The 17,294-nt window shown below is 53.2% G+C and overlaps 7 protein-coding genes across 7 annotated transcripts; 1 reads left to right on the forward strand and 6 right to left on the reverse strand.

Moving 5' to 3' along the window:
• Positions 1-528: 528 nt before the first annotated feature.
• Positions 529-3,479, reverse strand: P168DRAFT_284992 (putative spindle pole body component; the record flags this gene model as incomplete). Its single annotated transcript, XM_024836176.1, has 4 exons — positions 529-570; positions 643-3,061; positions 3,135-3,343; positions 3,420-3,479. The coding sequence occupies 4 exons, from the start codon at positions 3,477-3,479 to the stop codon at positions 529-531; spliced, it is 2,730 nt and encodes a 909-aa protein (XP_024689429.1).
• Positions 3,480-4,327: 848 nt separating this feature from the next.
• On the reverse strand, positions 4,328-5,437 carry P168DRAFT_293229 (nucleic acid-binding protein). Its single transcript, XM_024837765.1, has one exon. It carries the CDS (start codon positions 5,180-5,182, stop codon positions 4,505-4,507), a length of 678 nt encoding a protein of 225 aa, XP_024689430.1. The 5' UTR covers positions 5,183-5,437; the 3' UTR covers positions 4,328-4,504.
• Positions 5,438-5,935: 498 nt separating this feature from the next.
• On the reverse strand, positions 5,936-7,720 carry P168DRAFT_321896 (glycosyltransferase family 20 protein; the record flags this gene model as incomplete). The annotated part of the gene is made up of 5 exons (XM_024840519.1): positions 5,936-6,086; positions 6,141-6,480; positions 6,529-6,899; positions 6,962-7,334; positions 7,417-7,720. The coding sequence occupies 5 exons, from the start codon at positions 7,718-7,720 to the stop codon at positions 5,936-5,938; spliced, it is 1,539 nt and encodes a 512-aa protein (XP_024689431.1).
• Positions 7,721-8,953: 1,233 nt separating this feature from the next.
• P168DRAFT_307271 (putative metallo-beta-lactamase domain protein) lies at positions 8,954-10,369 on the reverse strand (the record flags this gene model as incomplete). Its single annotated transcript, XM_024839094.1, has 5 exons — positions 10,186-10,369; positions 10,063-10,075; positions 9,643-10,002; positions 9,156-9,550; positions 8,954-8,974 (listed from the first exon to the last, which is right to left on the reverse strand). Exons 1-5 carry the CDS (start codon positions 10,267-10,269, stop codon positions 8,954-8,956), a joined length of 873 nt encoding a protein of 290 aa, XP_024689432.1. The 5' UTR covers positions 10,270-10,369.
• Positions 10,370-10,877: 508 nt separating this feature from the next.
• Positions 10,878-14,271, reverse strand: acoA (aconitate hydratase ACO1). Its single transcript, XM_024837766.1, has 6 exons — positions 14,066-14,271; positions 13,904-13,921; positions 13,722-13,799; positions 13,611-13,630; positions 12,899-13,497; positions 10,878-12,842 (listed from the first exon to the last, which is right to left on the reverse strand). The coding sequence occupies exons 1-6, from the start codon at positions 14,099-14,101 to the stop codon at positions 11,233-11,235; spliced, it is 2,361 nt and encodes a 786-aa protein (XP_024689433.1). The 5' UTR covers positions 14,102-14,271; the 3' UTR covers positions 10,878-11,232.
• A 1,235-nt stretch (positions 14,272-15,506) lies between these two features.
• Positions 15,507-16,042, forward strand: P168DRAFT_321899 (putative C2H2 finger domain protein; the record flags this gene model as incomplete). Its single annotated transcript, XM_024840520.1, has 3 exons — positions 15,507-15,547; positions 15,635-15,814; positions 15,928-16,042. The coding sequence occupies 3 exons, from the start codon at positions 15,507-15,509 to the stop codon at positions 16,040-16,042; spliced, it is 336 nt and encodes a 111-aa protein (XP_024689434.1).
• A 385-nt stretch (positions 16,043-16,427) lies between these two features.
• On the reverse strand, positions 16,428-16,939 carry P168DRAFT_65161 (putative mitochondrial carrier protein). Its single transcript, XM_024842079.1, has one exon. It carries the CDS (start codon positions 16,839-16,841, stop codon positions 16,476-16,478), a length of 366 nt encoding a protein of 121 aa, XP_024689435.1. The 5' UTR covers positions 16,842-16,939; the 3' UTR covers positions 16,428-16,475.
• Positions 16,940-17,294: the final 355 nt, after the last annotated feature.

Below are 17,294 nucleotides of genomic sequence, written 5' to 3' on the forward strand. Positions count from 1 at the left end.
AATGTCATCTTTGTGGCGTCAACCTGATTTCACTAATGACGATATAGTACAGAGTACACACATGGAAAATAACCCCATCCTTTATCGAAATCATCTCTTCCTTTCTCTTTCCTTTCCAATATAAGTGCGAATAGATAAATAAATAGATAGATAGTAAGTAAGACCATAAAATAATTCAATTCCCAGGATATTGATAGGTAAGACGAACAGAAAACAAACAACTCCTTCTGTAGAACACACAACCGAACAATAATATAAGATAGAATAAAACAATGAACGAAATAGAATAATGAAACCAATGAGCAGGACTAGCCAGCCTGCTCTTCTGCAATCGAGATAATAATGAAAAAGAAGGGAGGGGAAATCACACCGCTAACCTGTAGGAGTGCTAGTCGTCGTGATATGGTTTGATGTGATATGTATGAGAGGTAGGCAGGTAGGTAGGTAGGTGGGATAGGATGGTATCCAGTGGATGAGGAGGAAGAGGGAATAAAGGTTCCAAGCGTGAATTAACACAGAAAGGCCATGTTAACGCTGAGAAGGCGGTGGTCGAGAGAGACCTTGTCGTGCCTATCATAATCATTAGTATCAACTGCCAGACCCAAGAAAAAAGTAAAAATAATGTAAAGGGAAAATAATTACCTTCATTTGTTCAATCCGCGCCTTCAGCTGACTCGTCACCTCAGCCGCCCGCTTCCAATTCTCAGCAGGCTCTCCACTCCGCGGCTGCGGCTCCTCGCCAGAAGCACTCCCAGAGCCAAACGCCGAGCGAGTCGGACTGCCCAGCCCCGAGTATCCGGCGCCGGTGCCCGCCCCGTACGACGGGCTGAACTTCCGCCGGCCAATGCCGCTGTCTCTGCTGCCGAGGCCGGGGGATTCTAGCCCCGTGTTCTCCTTCTCTTCGCTGGGACTCGCCGACGCGAAACTCCGCGGCCGGGTGCTGTCGAAGCGGGATCCCATGTGCGCGCTCGTCCGCGACATCGGCCCGTGGCTGTTGTTGTCCTGCGACATGGCGCCCATGTCTGGCGTGGACATGTTCGTGCCGTCGGAGAGGACGGTGGGTGGGCTCATGGCGCTGGCGCGGAGGGCCCGGGCGAGCTCGCGCTTGAGTCGCTCGATCTCGCGCTGTTGTTTCTGGACGGATTGTTCTGATGTCTCGGCGTCGCTGCGTGCTCGGACTAGCTGCGTTTCCTTGGCTTTGATGCCGAGGACGTCCCGCGTGTGGTCTTCGATGAGCTGCGCGTTTTGGTTTTGCAGTTCCGTGATTTGCGAGTGTAACTTGGTCCGCTCGTACTTGAGATCTTCCACTGTTCGCGTGAAGCGCTCCTTCTCCTCGCGCAGCTCGTCCAGCTCCGCTCGCTCCGCGGCGGTCATCCCGCTCACTTGTGGTGCCGCTGGCGCCGGGGCCGGTTCGCTCGCGGCGGCCGGCTTCGCAATCGGACGGCCGGCAAGCCCGCGCCCCAGGCCGAATTTGGGCCCCGCAGGCGGGGGCGGTTGGTCTTCGGTGGGGGGCGAGGCCACCCGACGCTGCGGAGACGCGATGCCTCCGGGGCCTCCCAGCTTCTTCTTGAGGTTGGACCCGGGGGTCGGGAGACCACCGGCCTTGGGCGGACCGGCGAGCTTGGACGGGATCGATCGCGTCGCGGGCTTGGGAGACGAAAGCACAGGGGGGTCTTCGGGAGGCGGAGCCGACGCCGCGGCGGGTTTCTTCATTCCGCCCAGCGGCTTCTTGCCACCGACGACCCTCTTGCCGGCAGCGCTGGGGGCGGCCTTGGGTGGGGGGGCGACGGGCTTCGGTCGTTCCTTCGCCTTCACCTGTGCCGTCTCGAAAAACTCCTTGATCTTCGTCTTGCGGATTTCATCGAGGCCGTCGAGGTAAGGGTTCATCGCGCGCTCGCCCAGGATCTTCATCAATGTGCCCAGTACTTCGGCGCCTCCGGCACGGTTGACCTCGTTCGAATCGGTCAGGAGCTTCGTGGCGGCGTCGGCGATGGATTTGACTTCGGCTTTGGCGGGCACGTCTTTCGTCGTGCGCAGACAGCGGATCAGGAATTTCAGGGTCTCCTGCTTCACCTGGGGGTTCTTGTGCTTGAGGTACTCCAGGATCTCCTCCAGACAGTCCGTCAAACTCGTCGATATGAAGACCGCATCCAGCGCCTGACCCAACGCATCCGCCACGCTCTGTTTCTTCTCCTTCAGCCGTTCCATTATCGGCGACATGATCGTGGATCGATACTTGATGAATCCGTTCTTGAGCCCCTTGGCGAGGAGGTCGACGCAGTTGGCCGCAAGGGTCACGACGGCGATGTTCGCATCCTTCATGCACTTGGCCAGCGGGCGAACGATATCGTCGAACGGGCCGTCTTTGATTCTGGGGACGTTCAACGCGGCGTACAGGGCCTCTAAAGCCTCTTTCCGGTCTTTCCACTTGGACGACGCGAGTCGCTCTTGAAAATCACTCGGGATCTTGGAAAAGACGTCCACTGGCTCCGCGAGATCGTACGCGTCGATGTCCCCTTCCTCCTCCTCGGGGTATTCTTCCCCGCCGTCTTCGACCTCGCCCCCGTCCGGAGCAGCGCTGGCAGTCGCCATCGCATCCTGCTGCGCCTTGGTCAGTCGCTCCTGCTTGGGAGACGGTTCTTGTTTCACACTTTCGAACAGTTTCTCCAGATCTGCTTGCTGGACCGGTTTCAGATCGCCCCAGAAGAGCGGCTTGATGGCCTCACGCAGCCACCGGTACAGCTCAACGGTGAGGCCCTGTGCTTCCGCGCGGACATTCTTGTCGGCATGGCCAAAGACCTTAGGCAGAGCCTTCAAGACCGGCTTGGGGTCGACAATCTTGCAGCCAAAGTTGTGGTAAATGGCCCGTAGTCCCGCTAGCGTCGCAGCAATGATCTTGGGTACCTTGTGTGACAGCGCCGGTAGGATTTCTTCGATAACGGGGTCGGACTTTTCCAGTTCAACCAGAAGGAGAAGTGCTTCGATGGCACTCGCCTTGGCCGCGGGTCTCGTCTGGGGGAGGCCTTTTTCGACGATAGCAGGGACTGTGTACTGGCGGGTTCTTCAGAACATGTTAGCGACGAAAACCAGACTATCCATCCTCCCCTCCCTAACTCATAGAAGCAGAAACATACCTAGTACAAGCCTGCACCCCAGCAAATTTCAAAAACGAACAATAAGCCCCAAGACCCTCCTGCTGAGCCGCGACATTCGAATCGGCCACAGCGCCCTTCATCAAGCCAGGATCCTGTATGAACGGCGCGAAAACAGGATCGGACTCATCCGGCGACTTTTCAAACTGTTGTTTGGCATCTTCGTAGCCCTCCTTGCGGACTTTCCAGTTCTATCGGTGGCAGACGTCAGTATCGTCCGGGGGATTGAAGCAATCGGCGGTGTATTGCGGGGGTGGACTAGCGAACCTTGTGCGAAAATCGATCGGGTAATGGCAAGGCGGAAAAATCCTCCCCTGGGTCAGCCATTATGGCGGTTGAGCGGTCTAAATGAGATCCATCATCGTTAGCATGGTTAATGTTTGCATGGATAGACCGCGGCAGTCCGATCCGCGGGATCGCTGGGTTGAGCGAGTCCGACCGGGGTATATCCTGTCGATAATGACAAGATCGGGAAGACGTCAAAAACACCTAACACCCTAGGATAGTCTACACACCTCACTTGCAGACCGCGGTGCCGATCTCGTCGAGGGGTGATTCGCGACGAGGGGTGACCGGTTCTTGTTGATTCAGCGCAACGTCGGGATGCACTGGATTGGGTCGGCTCGTAAATGCAAAACCCACCGATGTGATCAATCGCCGGCAGATTATAACAAGAATAAGCAAAATCTAGATCGGTCAAAAGGAGTGGTGGAGAGAGTGGTTGTAAGTAAGTAAGTGGTGGAGTGGAGGGGAAGATAAAAAGTAAACAACGGACAAGTCGCTGGGGTGACTTTGGCGACCCAAAAGTGAGTGTGGCTTGGCGGTGACGCATCGGGCTCTGGTTGACCATTCAACACTACATATCAAACTACGAGTATATGGAGTACGGAGTACAATGGAGGGAATGGACGGTAGTATAGAATGGTATTGTCTTGATTTGTGTTTAATTAGAGTGTATTGGTAGTTGTGAAATTTAGTTGGTGCTATATACAAATATATATATATCCTTGTCGGTCAACTGAACCACCAATATAGATAAGACAGTATAATATAAGCCTGAGATGATGAAAACTAAATATATAGACAGGCTTCTCGATTCCAAATCTATTCCAAACTACCTACTTCTCTTAAATATTGGTTTGATACAAGAGAAGATAAAAAGAAGAAAGAAAGAATAAGACATCATCAAGTCTAGATTGACTGCCAGCAACAAATGCCCGACAATAATAGAGTATAATACAGACCCAAATCAACATACATCCAAATACAGAACAAGAAACGTCCTTCAGACAATCAACAACAAAAGAAAAAGGAGAACACACATATCAACCACACATCACCATCTCCAAAACCTAAGCCCAAGCCCCAACCCTCTCCTGCACAAGCCTCCTCACCTTCCCAATCCTCTCCTTCCTCGCCTCCTCAACCGGCACACCACTATCCACCAACCTCTGCTCCCTCCTCTCCCACTTCGCGACCCTCTTCGCCGCCCTCTCCGCCTCCCTCTCCGCACGGCTCATAACAGCCGGCCTCGCCTCAACGGCCGACCCAAACGGCGCCACAATGCGCTCCACAACATGTCGCACGTTCCTGCCACGGGGGGCACCGGACGTGAACTCGATAACGTCGCCCTCGCGCAGCGAGTCCCGCGGGTCCGCCACCATGTAGTTCGTGATCTTGGGGTACGGCTTGCGCAGGTGCGCGTCCCACTCGGTGTGGCGGTGGCTGACGCGCACGGTGTGTTGCATTTTGCCGACGGAGACGACTGTGCCGAGCTTGGTGCTGTAGGGGTAGCTGCGGAGGGAGGGGGGCGCGGTGGTTGATGGTGCGGCGGCTGCTTCGGCCACTGCTGTGCGGAGTTGGTCGGGGGTTTCTGTGGTGGTGGTGGTGGAATTCAGACGCCGGAGGGGGCTGAGGATTGAGCTGGTGGAGGGGAGGAGAGGGTGGATGGTTGTCGTTGTTGGCGTCGCTCGCGAGAGGACGGAGGCGCGCAAGGGCTGCATAGCCCGGAGGATATAGCGGGGAGACATGGTGATGTAGAAATAACGACTCTGCGTGTTCGGGCACCCTTCTTTCTTTATCTTCCTTTTGTTGGTCTGGGAAGCCGGAGGTCGGCTGAAGTCGAGATTTATCGGAGATGCGGCTTGACCGGGATGTCAGGCAATTGGCGTCTTGGATATACAGGTATCAATTGTGGTATTGTATCGGCGAATCTCTTTGCGAGTATGCAGCTGCACCTTGAAGCAAGAATCCACTAGACACAACGTTGATCCGTGGAGTTGTGGTTTGTGCTCGCGGAGAAGACCTCGAAGCGATTCGGAACAACCCAAGAATTTGTTCGTGCCGGAGTTTGCACTGTTTGCACCACCACCACTCATCCGGATTATCTATATCCACAAGATATCTAGATATCTAACTCTACACGACAGTTTATAATACCTCACAAATTACAGACTACACAAAATCCAATAATATGGAGAGATGCTTCAAGTGACATAGATATCTAACCCGAATTTCATATACATGGAAGCCACCAACACCATCAATCTCCTATGCCCGACCGAAGCTTAACAGGTACGCCTCGTGTTTCATGCAAGCGACCGAAAAGAACCAGAGAAAATAACAGGAATAACCGGGAAAGAGTGGGGGGAGAAAAAGAGTTACGCCAGTGTTCGGGGCATGAACAGCGTAACTAAAGACATGGAGCGATTCATTCACGCATGATAGAATATGTTTTTTTTTCTTTCTTCGTCTTTTTCTTTGGGAGTGGAAAAAGAATGTAATCAACTCTGGCTGGAAACCTCCAATCCACGGACGTACTCGGAGCCATTCGTATTATTATTAGACAAGGCCGCCTTTTTCGATTGGAACTTCTCCGCCGCTTGCGTGGAGATCCGAGTCAACTCGGTGACGAAGGATTGGCCCCAGAAGGCACTGGAAGGGTTAGTCTGCGATCAGATCAAGAGTCGAGAGACAAGAAAATCTTACCTTGTGTACTTATTAACATATTTGTCGAGCTTGGAGAAATTAAGAGCCCGCTGCTCATCGCTCATGGTCACTGCCTCCTGGTACGCAGCAGCCAGCTCCTCCGTGTTCCACGGGTTGATGATGATACTGCCGTTGAGACTTTGAGCGGCTCCCGCGAATTCGGAGAGGACTAGAACGCCATGGCGGTTTCGCTGCGCGGCGATATATTCATAGGCGACGAGGTTCATCCCGTCTCGGGTGGAGGACACGATGCACGCATCGGAGACGGCGTAGAGCGCGAGCAACTCGTCAAAGTTGACGGACTTGTGCAGGAAATGAATGGGCATAAACTCCACAGTGCCTGTTGATGTGAGCGCTACGTCACCAGAGAGCTTGGAAGGTCACTCACCGAATTTGCCATTGATTCGGCCCACGAGTTCGTTCACCACGGCCCTCAAATTCTGGTATTCCTCCACGTCCTGCCGACTCGGAACCGCGACCTGGACCAGGACAACTTTACCCACCCACTCCGGATGGTCGCTGAGGAACACCTCGAGGGCATGCAGCTTCTGCGGGACACCCTTGATATAGTCCAGACGGTCAACGCCGACCATGAGCTTCACGCCCTGGAATTTCTGCTCCAGCATGGCGATGCGTTTTTGGACCTTTTCTTTCTTGAGGCCCTCTTGAAACTTCTCCGGGTCGATGCCGATCGGGAATGCGCCGCAGGCAATGTTCTTCCCTTGGAACTCGATTCCGTTAGGGGTAGTTGGCAAACCACTGGTATTATGTTAGCCGGTCGTGAACGAACACCGTTGAGCCATGGGAAGAGGATATCGTACAGCAATCGCGAACAGGCGCTGAGGAAATGCCGTGTGTAGTCATAGGTGTGGAACCCGATGAGGTCGCAGTGAAGGACGCCCAGCAACAGTTCGTTTCGGACGGGAAGGATCCGGTAGATCTCACTGCTGGGGAAGGGTGTATGGAGGAAGAAGCCAATCTTGATGTTGACCTTGCTGTCTCCGATCTCTTGCCGGAGCATCTCGGGAAGCAGCATCAGATGGTAATCGTGGACCCAGATGAGGTCGCCGTCCTGGACCTCCTTCGCGACGGCTTTGGCGAAAAGCCGGTTGGCTTCTTTGTAGGCTTCCCAGGCGGATTCATCGAAGGTGATTTCGCCGGGGTGGTAGTGGAAGAGGGGCCACAGGATGGAATCTAATCAACCGCCCACCGTCAGTACATGTTGCGCTGGGGACCCTTGGTTCTGAAACCCTCCAAGGGTGGGATGGCAACTCACTGGAAAATCCATTATAGTGGCGATCGGCGAGTTCATCGTCGATAAACACCGGCACGGCACCATATTCATCCTTCAAACGCTTCTTCACGATGGGGATCTCCTCCTCGGGGACCTCCAGGCCGGGCCAGCCATACCACTGGAAAGTGGTGGATTTGGACAAGCCACTCAAGCCACTGACCAGTCCACCGGAGGACATAGAAAAATCATAACGGCCATCCTCGGAGCGCTTGATGGTGATGGGCAAACGGTTGGAGACTAGAAGCAATCGGGCTTCATTGGAGGGGCCTTTTTCCAAGGAGGGCATGGTGGCGGTTCGGGAATTCGGTGGGGTCTAGACGCGGCGAGGGGACAGGCGGACGTGACGAGAGCCACAGCGGACAAAGACGCCTGCCTGTAAATGGCGATTGCAGGGAGGAAGGGATTCAATTGGGAGGAATATGTGTGCTGTACAAGGACAAAGCACGAGGGCGAAGGAAGAAAAAGAAGAAGCGGGTAAATAGAGCAAGAGTTGCAGGAGGGGGAGAAGAGTGGGACTGACGTCAAACACCACTTGAACCAGGATGTGAGATGGCGGGAGTCAACCTTGATCAGAGATCAATCAAAAGATAAATAAAAGGTAAAGGAATAGAAGATGAAATGATAAAATAACAAGAAATATCCCCAATTAGGAGTATTTTAAAATAGAATAAAAAACAACAAGAGTGTAGGATATGACAAGATGAAGCCCAAAGCTCCGGGAGAGATCACTTCACAGAGAGAAACCCGGCGGGAGAAAAGCGGACCACACCAGACTGGAACAAAGCAGGGAAATCAAACCAAATGAAAAAAAAAAAAAGATAAAAGATCAAACAGAATGAGACCGAGTGAGGTCAGAGTCTCAACCAGCCAGCGACGCGCGGGCCAAGCGACCCAAGTTCGGGCAAGAAGATTGTTGCGGAAGATCCACCCAGGCTCCTCACTAGCAAGTTCATCGACTGGAGATCGTTCTTCTTGTGTCTTGTCTTCTCTTCTCGTTCTCTTTCTCTGTAGGTTATTGTTTGTAATTGAATTGGTTGTTGTTGTATTGAACAGAATGATTCAGCGGGAAAGTAAGAGAGAGAGATGAAGAGAAACGATGAAGCGGGGAAAAGAAGGAAGAAGAGAAAAGTTCGAGGGGAAGCAGCCTGAGGCGGTGATGAGGTCAGATCGTCAACGATCTGGAAACAATCAGTCCACTTTTTTTCCCTTGTCGATGATGCTCACTCTTCACTTTCTCTTGATTGTCGTTTCCCCACGTCTTCCCCGGAGTCTACTGAGTAAATACGACTGCCTATTGTAGTTGATTCTCTCCAAACAGTCTGCTTAAAACAGTCTGATCTGGAGTCGAAGAGAACGTCAGGTTGACGACGAAATGCAGATTGCCTTGTTTTTAAGGTCTTCTTTCCATTTCTATTGGTGGGATCACACCCACCAGGATTTATCTTCTTTAATTCTTTTTGAAGATACAAGAAGCTGACGGTGGCTGGCCATGAATAGACCGGTGAATTCCTGTTTTCATCTACGGCTGTTTCGGCAGGTTCTATTCCCTGTACAACGGTATGAAAATAGTATAATATCATCTGATAATAGATCGGATACGATATCCGCCCGTCCCATCCCTTCATATTGTAGATCATGGCACAACATAACACAACATGCCATGCCATACAATCAAGAATCAATAAAAAACCCAGCCATTATAAAGAAGGCCTCCCACTAACCCTCCACCCCCCAGACACCCCATCATGCACAACCTTCCCCTCCCCCTCCAGCTTATTCAGCACCTGAATCACCCCATGCGAAGCAGGCAGATGCAAACTCTCCGGCACATTCTTGTAAATCACCTGCACCAGCTCCAGCGGCGTCCACGATCTCTTCCGATCCGGCGACGGCTCGTCCTCCCGGACGTCGAGCTTGCCGTACCGCAGGACCCGCAGGATCTCGTCCTCCCGCTGCTGGCGGTGCTGGATGTATTCGGTGATTTTGGACGTCGCGTGCGGGATCACGGGGCCGTGGCCGGGGTAGCCACGGCCTGCGACACGGTTTTGCATCCGGTGTAGGCTGGAGAGGTAGTCGCGGAGGTCTTCGAAGACGGCGGTGCCGTGGCCGAGGATGTCTAATCTTAACGTTAGTTTTCTTCTTCTTTCTCCCTTCGCCCTTTTTTTTTCCATGAGAAAAAGAAAAAGAAGGGGGGGGGATGGAACATACTATCACCCGTAAAAAGCGCATCCTCCTCCACAAAAAGAAACATAACATGATCCGTCGTATGTCCCGGCGTATGACAAGCCCTCAACGTCGCGCCCTCGACCCCAAACATCTGCCCGTCCTCAATCCCTGTTTGCCCATCCTCAGGATCATGTTTGAAGACAGCAGCCTGGGGACACAGTCTCAGCAGATCCGGCACCCCATGGACGTGGTCCCCGTGCCAGTGCGTCAGCAGCGCCTGGTGCACGGTGGCGTTTTCTTGGGCGAGGACTGTTTGCAGATTAGATGCCCAGGTGGGTTTGCCTTCGCCTGTGTCGATTAGGATGCGCTGGCGGCCTCGGCCGACTAGGTATGTGTTTGTGCCTGTCGTACTTGGTTAGTAGGGTTATTTGAGGGGGAGGGGGGGGGAGGCTGGTTGCGCACCTTGTAGTGTGAACTTTTATGTGATAGTAATAGTGATTAGCTTGTATATAGTGTTATGGACGGTGTTGTAGGACCATCCTTGGTACAACACCATCCTTAAGAAGGGAACGAAGCAATATTTACCTTTCCAGGATTCCCCGCCAAAATCCTAATAACCGACGCACTGAGTCTCTCCACCTCCGGCAGGGGAACGAGCGGCGAGCCCATGATACTTTCAAAACTGTATCATAATGTCAGACAGAGCAAACAATCGAAGACAATTAATCCAGATAGGCAGGCTACCTTAGCAAACAATGCGCGATGCGTGTAAATCAAGCAATCGGTAGTAGTAGGTACGGGGTACAACTGATGGCTGCAGATGCCTATGCACGTAGACGCCGGTTATGTATAGTTGTCAACGTGCACGCGTAGATCTATTGGTATTGATATTCATAAGCAAGTGAGGGGTCTATGCAACCTAAGTCACTCCGGGGTATGCGATACTGCCTCGGTAGTTGATTCTGCAGGGTATCTGCTTAATCAGCGACTTTATCCTGTCACGCTCGAAAGTGGTTGTCCTCTTTAGTTGACTTGTTGGAGGGAAACTTGGGAAATATTGTCTCAATCATTACAATGTATATATTGAAGGACTGTAGTTATGAACTAGATTTGCCACTTTTGAAGATTCATGCTCGTCGAGTCGGGGCGGGGTACACTTCATGTACACATGGCTAGTCAGACTCTTGATGTCTGTTATGCAAGTATGGAGTACACCGGTCATACTATTTACTTTCTAGAATTTACAATCTACAGTTTACCAAAAGTAATACTAGTAATGAACAATGAAAAAATGCATGCAGTCCCTAACATACAAGAGATGATATAGTTTAAACAAAACACAAGGACTATATCCATGGTAGCCCCACCCAAACTCTCGACGGATTAAACAAGGAAATAAAAAAAGGTAGTGCCATCAAAAGAATATCGTTAAGAAATTTTTCACAACTGACTCCACAGCTCCCTTCATTGGAAGATCTCACCCGCGACAAGAAGCCGCAGTCGCTGTGGAGACCGCCGTGGAGACGACGGACCCCGGGATCTGTCCCGGTCTGGAGGGACCGAAGCAGAGTGAGCATATGGTACAAAGAATCCCATCAGCAACGGCTGCGTCTGCGTTCAGCAATCACAACTTTAGTTGCCAGCGGCCTTGCGGGCCATGGTGTTCAGGGCGGAGCCGTCCCGGAACCACTCGAGCTGGGACTCGTTGAAAGTGTGGCTCAGCGAGATGTCATAGGTCTTGCCATCCTTGGGGTGGACGCGGAGGGTCACGGGCTTGCCGACCTCGAGCTCGGTGGCCAGCAGGTCAACCTTGTCCTCGGGCTGGATCTTGTCGTAGTCGGCGGGGTCGGAGAAGGTCAGGGGCAGCATACCCTGCTTCTTCAGGTTGGTCTCGTGGATACGGGCGAAGGAGCGGGTGATGATGGCCAGACCACCCAGGTGGCGGGGCTCCAGAGCGGCGTGCTCACGGGAGCTACCCTCACCGTAGTTCCAGTCACCGATGACAACCCACTGGATGCCACGGGCCTTGTAGTCACGGGCAGTGGCGGGCACGGCGTCGTACTTGCCGGTGAAGCAGTTCTTGACCTTGTTGGCCTCGCCGTTCTCGGCGTTGACGGCACCGATCAGCATGTTGTTGGAGATGTTGTCCAAGTGGCCACGGTACTTCAACCATGGGCCAGCCATGGAGATGTGATCAGTGGTGGTCTTGCCCTCGCACTTGATCAGGATGGGGAGGTCCTTGGCATCCTGGCCATTCCAGGCCTGGAAGCCGGCCAGGATCTGCAGGCGGTCACTCTCGGGGGAGACAGCGACGCTGATGGACTCGCGGTCCTTGGGGGGAGCCTGGTAGGTGTCACGGCCGGGGTCGTAGCCCTGGCTGGGGAGACCGTCGCCGGTGGGGGGCGCGAGCAGGAACTCGTTGCCATCCTTGTCCTTCACCTTGTCGGTGAGGGGGTTGAACTTGAGGGTGCCAGCAACGCACATGGCGACGACCAGGTCGGGGGAAGCGACGAAGGCGTGGGTGGCGGGGTTGGCGTCGTTACGGCCCGTGAAGTTACGGTTGTAGGACGAGATGATGGAGTTGGGCTCACCCTTCTTCACGTCCTTACGGTCCCACTGACCGATGCAGGGACCGCAGGCGTTGGCCAGGATGACACCGCCGAACTCCTCCAGGGTCTGCAGCTGACCATCACGCTCGATGGTGGCGCGGATCTGCTCGGAACCGGGGGTAACGGTGAACAGGGCCTTGGACTTGACACCGTGGTCCAGAGCGTTACGGGCAATCGAGGCGGCACGGGACATATCCTCGTAGGAGGAGTTGGTGCAAGAGCCGATCAGACCGACCTTGAGCTCCTCGGGCCAGCCGTTGGCATCGACGGCCTCGGCGAACTTGGAGATGGGGGTAGCCAGATCGGGGGTGAAGGGACCGTTGACGTGGGGCTCCAGCTCGGACAGGTTGATCTCGATGAGCTGGTCATACTCGGCACCCTCGTCCTCACGGAGCTCCTTGGCGTAGTCGCGGGCGAAGTTACCAATGTCGGTACGCTTGGTGGCCTTCAGGTAGTCGTACATGCGGTCGTTGAAGGGGAACATGGAGGTGGTGGCACCAATCTCAGCACCCATGTTGCAAATGGTACCCATACCAGTGCAAGACAGGTTGTTGACACCGGGACCGTGGTACTCGATGATGGCACCAGTACCACCCTTGACGGTCAGGAGACCAGCGACCTTCAGGATGATATCTAAGAAACAGTCAGTGTACAGTCCCTCGGCGCGGTAGCTGAGGGGGGTAACTTACCCTTAGGCGAGGTCCAGCCGGACATCTCACCGGTGAGCTTGACACCGATGACCTTGGGGGCCTTCAGCTCCCAGGGGAGACCAGCCATGACATCGACGGCATCAGCACCACCGACACCGATGGCGGCCATGGCGAGACCACCAGCGTTGGGGGTGTGAGAGTCGGTACCGATCATCAGACCACCGGGGAAAGCGTAGTTCTCCAGGATGATCTGGTGGATGATACCGGAACCGGGCTTCCAGAAACCGATGTTGTACTTGCCAGTGGAAGAGGCAAGGAAGTCGTAGACCTCCTTGTTGATGTCGTTGGCACGAGCCAGATCCTTGTCACCGCCAAGCTGAGCCTCAATCAAGTGGTCGCAGTGGACGGTGGAGGGGGTGGCAACGGAGGGCATGTTGGCCGACATGAACTGCAGGATAGCCATCTGGGCGGTGGCATCCTGGCAAGCAACACGGTCGGGACGGAGCTTCAGGTAGGAGACACCACGCTGGAGGTCCTGTCCGTGCGGGTCGTCCAAGTGAGAGTAGAGAACCTTCTCGGCGTAGGTGAGAGGGCGGCTCAGACGACGGCGAACGACGTCAAGGTTCTCGGACATCTTCCTAAACGAGTGAAACGCATATTAGCCACAGTCCGACCAGCCAATGCGCGATGGCAATTCCATATTTTGCTTCGGATATTCCAATCGCGGTATGGACCCAAGGTAAAACCGTACTTGTAGTTGATGTAGTTGCCCTACAGACACCTGATTAGCAAACGTTGTCCATTCCGCTTTAGGAAATCCCGCCGCTACCCGAGGTCACGACGGGGCATCACGACCACTCACCTTCTCGAAGTTGGTCATCTCGACCTTGCGGTCGAGGGGGTTGGAACCGGCGGTGGCCAGACCCCGAGCCCCGAGGAACTACAGAGCTCGTTAATAATTCGTTCATCCGACTATACTGACGGCCCTCGATTCTCCTTCTCCCAGAGAAATAAAGAACGAGCAGCCGGGCGTCACGGGCTTACCAGACGGGACTTGGGGCCTATAGAGACAAGCGAGTTAGCTATCGATCGCCTTCCTTTCTTTTTCCAAATTGAAGAAGGCTGGCATCTCCGAGTCCGACCAGGTCGAAACTCGAACCAACCTCACCTTCAACAACGGAATCGGGTCCAAACAACGGCACTTACCAGCGCACCCATGCGCGCAAAGCGGGTGGAGATCATGATGGTAGCTCTCTATGCGAGGGGTATAAGGCCTCAACACATCAAATAATGAGAGCAGCAGCAAACAGCTGACCACAACTCAAGAAGGATAGAAGGGGGTGGAGTGGAGAATGGAAGAGTGAAGAGAGAGAGAGAGAGAGAGAGAGAGAGAGAGAGGAAGAGAATGGAAGAAGGAGAAGGGAAAAATGGAGTAGATAAAAAAGCACCAGCAGCTTTGGAGAGAGAGGAGCGTTTACTAAGTGGGAAAATGGATTCTTGTTTTACCACCGGTCAAGGAGCGTAACCGACTCTGACAATACGAGACGCATGCGGGCTTACTGCCTGAGTACGGCAAAAGCATACCGACCGGAGACAAGGAAGTGACTATGGGGGCCCCCTTCTTTACCGTCACAATACATGTTTTACACTGCTTGCGAGTCCACCCTTTGGTCCTGAAAGACCCAAAGACCCATCATGAACCCTTTTCCCCGGCTACATTATTTGAAAAGGCTTCGCTGTTAATGGTTCAGTTGTTCGGAGGTGAACGAAAATCATCAGGTGGCTATATCCCACGGGGCCAAGCCTATTTTTTTTTTTTAACTCTTTTATTTTTATGCTACCACTGTTACAGAAAAGGTGGTAATTTTGACGGACGTGCCCACAATGAGGTATTACATGTGAACCTGGTTCTGGTAGAGCCAATCAGACGGTGTGCATTACATGCTACGGTCCGGTAAGGATGACTTCTACTACATCATGGACTGTCTTAGTCCTAGCACTGGATTAGTAGCTCCATCACCCCGGAGAAAGGAGCAGTTGTATATACCTACTAGTATCGCATCTTGATTGAGCGAGACAGCATAATCATGGAATTGTATGGTGATAATCATCTCTATCCGATAGAACAGCCATTCCATTGTCAAGGCCTTTTATCGGAGCTGAGGAGATTATATTATACCCAATGTAACTGGACGAAGCTCATCCGGAGCCTGTGCCGAAAAAAAAAAAAAAATTTAACCCAAAACGAAATAAATGGAAACGTCATAATCAAAAATACGTATCAAAACCAATACCGATGTTAATCAGCCTAGTATTCATAATCCTACCTAGCTATTACCACCTACGGAGCCGAGCCTGAGCCGAGGCCTACCGACAGATGGCACTGTGCAAAGTCCACGGGCCGGACGCCAAGAACCCCCAGCTCCCTCGGGCCAATCACCACGCCCTGGTTAGCATCGATTTCTCTACTGCGCACAAAGGGCGGGATTTTCGAGGTCGACCTGACCCGCTTTCCCGACCACCGCTTGTCGCCCGTTGTTCCGGATATCGGGAGTAATCGTTGTTTCTGCAAGGCTTACCTGAACGAGAGTTACCCGATAGCATCGAGCCCTGTGATATACGATCTAGGTAGATAGTCATATTGAAGATGGCCCCCGTGCGCAGGCTCAAGACGAAGCGGTTGACTAGGTATGTTTATCCCTTATGTTTTCATTTTGCTTGTTTGCTTTCAATCTTGCGATACAAGAGACGTTTTCTAACACGCGACATATATAGAGGCTACGATCAAGTCAAGTCGGATATCGACTCGCCCAAGCACCTGGCGCAATACAAAGATACCAAGGACCCCGAAGACCTCCCAGGTCTCGGTCGACACTATTGTGTCGAGTGTTCGAAATGGTTTGAAAGCGAGCACAACCTGCTTGCCCATGCCAAGGGGAAGAACCACAAGCGGAGGTTAGTTCCATCAATCTATCAGTCGGCGCAACTTGTCGCGTGCTGTCGCGCTGGGATATTTGCCTTTTCCTCGGTGTGAATCTATCGACGCTGACCTTTGATCTACATTATAGAGTGAAAATCCTACGCGAAGAATCGCACACCCAGAAAACAGCGGATGCCGCCGTGGGCATGCGCACCGACAACGGCGTGCGCTCGCAGGAAATGGTCGTCGACATGGAAGCTTAAGCCGGGTTAAACTGGATAGTCCAGGTTCAGGTCCAGGTCCCTGTCGCCTAGCAATTCCCTGCCATGCAGCAGCGAATACCAATTCCCAATTCGAATTCCATCGACAACAGCCCGACCAACAGCCAACGGCCTCAACGCGCGCGACAACATCATAGAAAAATTTTCATATCGCATGTCGTCGTGTTTCCAGCGATATGATTGGTTGATATCTCAAACAGAGCTTTTCATCCAATCAGCGATCGGCTTATTGCCAGGCCCCGCACGTGAAACCACATGCGCCGAAAACCGCCAGTTGTCTGCGCTTTTGCCGACGCCCGCTGGTTTCGTCCCGCGGTGACCCGTCCGAATTCGCCGCTTTTCGGAGTTGTAAATAGTTGCGGTCCCACATTGAACTTGTCGGGTGAAATTTATTTACAAGCTTTAATACCAGAGGTTAATTACAGTAGGCTATGTACTTTACAATGCTTCTGCATGTGTTGCGTCGGGGATCTTCAGTGGTTCTTGGAGATACTTCATGAGCCACTCGTAGGTTGCCCACTAGTTGTATAGTTAGTGTCTTTCCGTATAGCCACTGTAGATGGTCGAGACGTACCTGGACAGCGTTTACAATAAACGCTCGTATACTGCAGACTCCAAGGCCCCGGTAAAACACTCGGAGTCCGTTTTCCCGGTAAGCCTGTCGCGCAAGCTGGTAGGCATTTAAAGGCTGTCGGGCGCCTTGGGCGGGCTGCGATCGCAATAACGATCGGTCCTCAGGCGACACTCCAATGGTCTGCGCCTGCAACCGTGTCTTGATCATATCGAGCGGGAAGACGGACGCCCACGTGGCGACACCGGCAATGCCACCACAGAGAAGGACCTTGAGTCCAACCTTCTGCGGATCATCATCTTCAGAGGCCAAGAGCCGCTTGCAATACTCGTAGGACCAGAAACTGCACAAAATTAGACACAGGTCGGACAAGTAGCAGCCCAAAAACCCGGGGAAGCGTCACATACTAAAACCCATAACCAATGGAGTCTCTGGCGCACGTCACTCCTCCTCCGTAGTAGAGACCGGTCCACCCACGGTTGCGGAGGATATCTTTAACGACCGTCCACGACGAGACGCCGGGTCGCGTGTCCAGCTGCGCTCTGCACTTGATGAACTCTGTCGGAGATGAGATCGCCCAACTGGCTACTCCGCCCGCGGCGCCTGCAAGCCAAATCTTGTATAGCGAGGTGGTCTGTGGGTTTGTAGGGTCAGAGACGGACG

This window comes from Aspergillus campestris, assembly GCF_002847485.1.
Source record: "Aspergillus campestris IBT 28561 chromosome Unknown P168scaffold_13, whole genome shotgun sequence".
In the NCBI taxonomy this organism is placed as follows: Eukaryota; Fungi; Ascomycota; class Eurotiomycetes; order Eurotiales; family Aspergillaceae; genus Aspergillus; species Aspergillus campestris.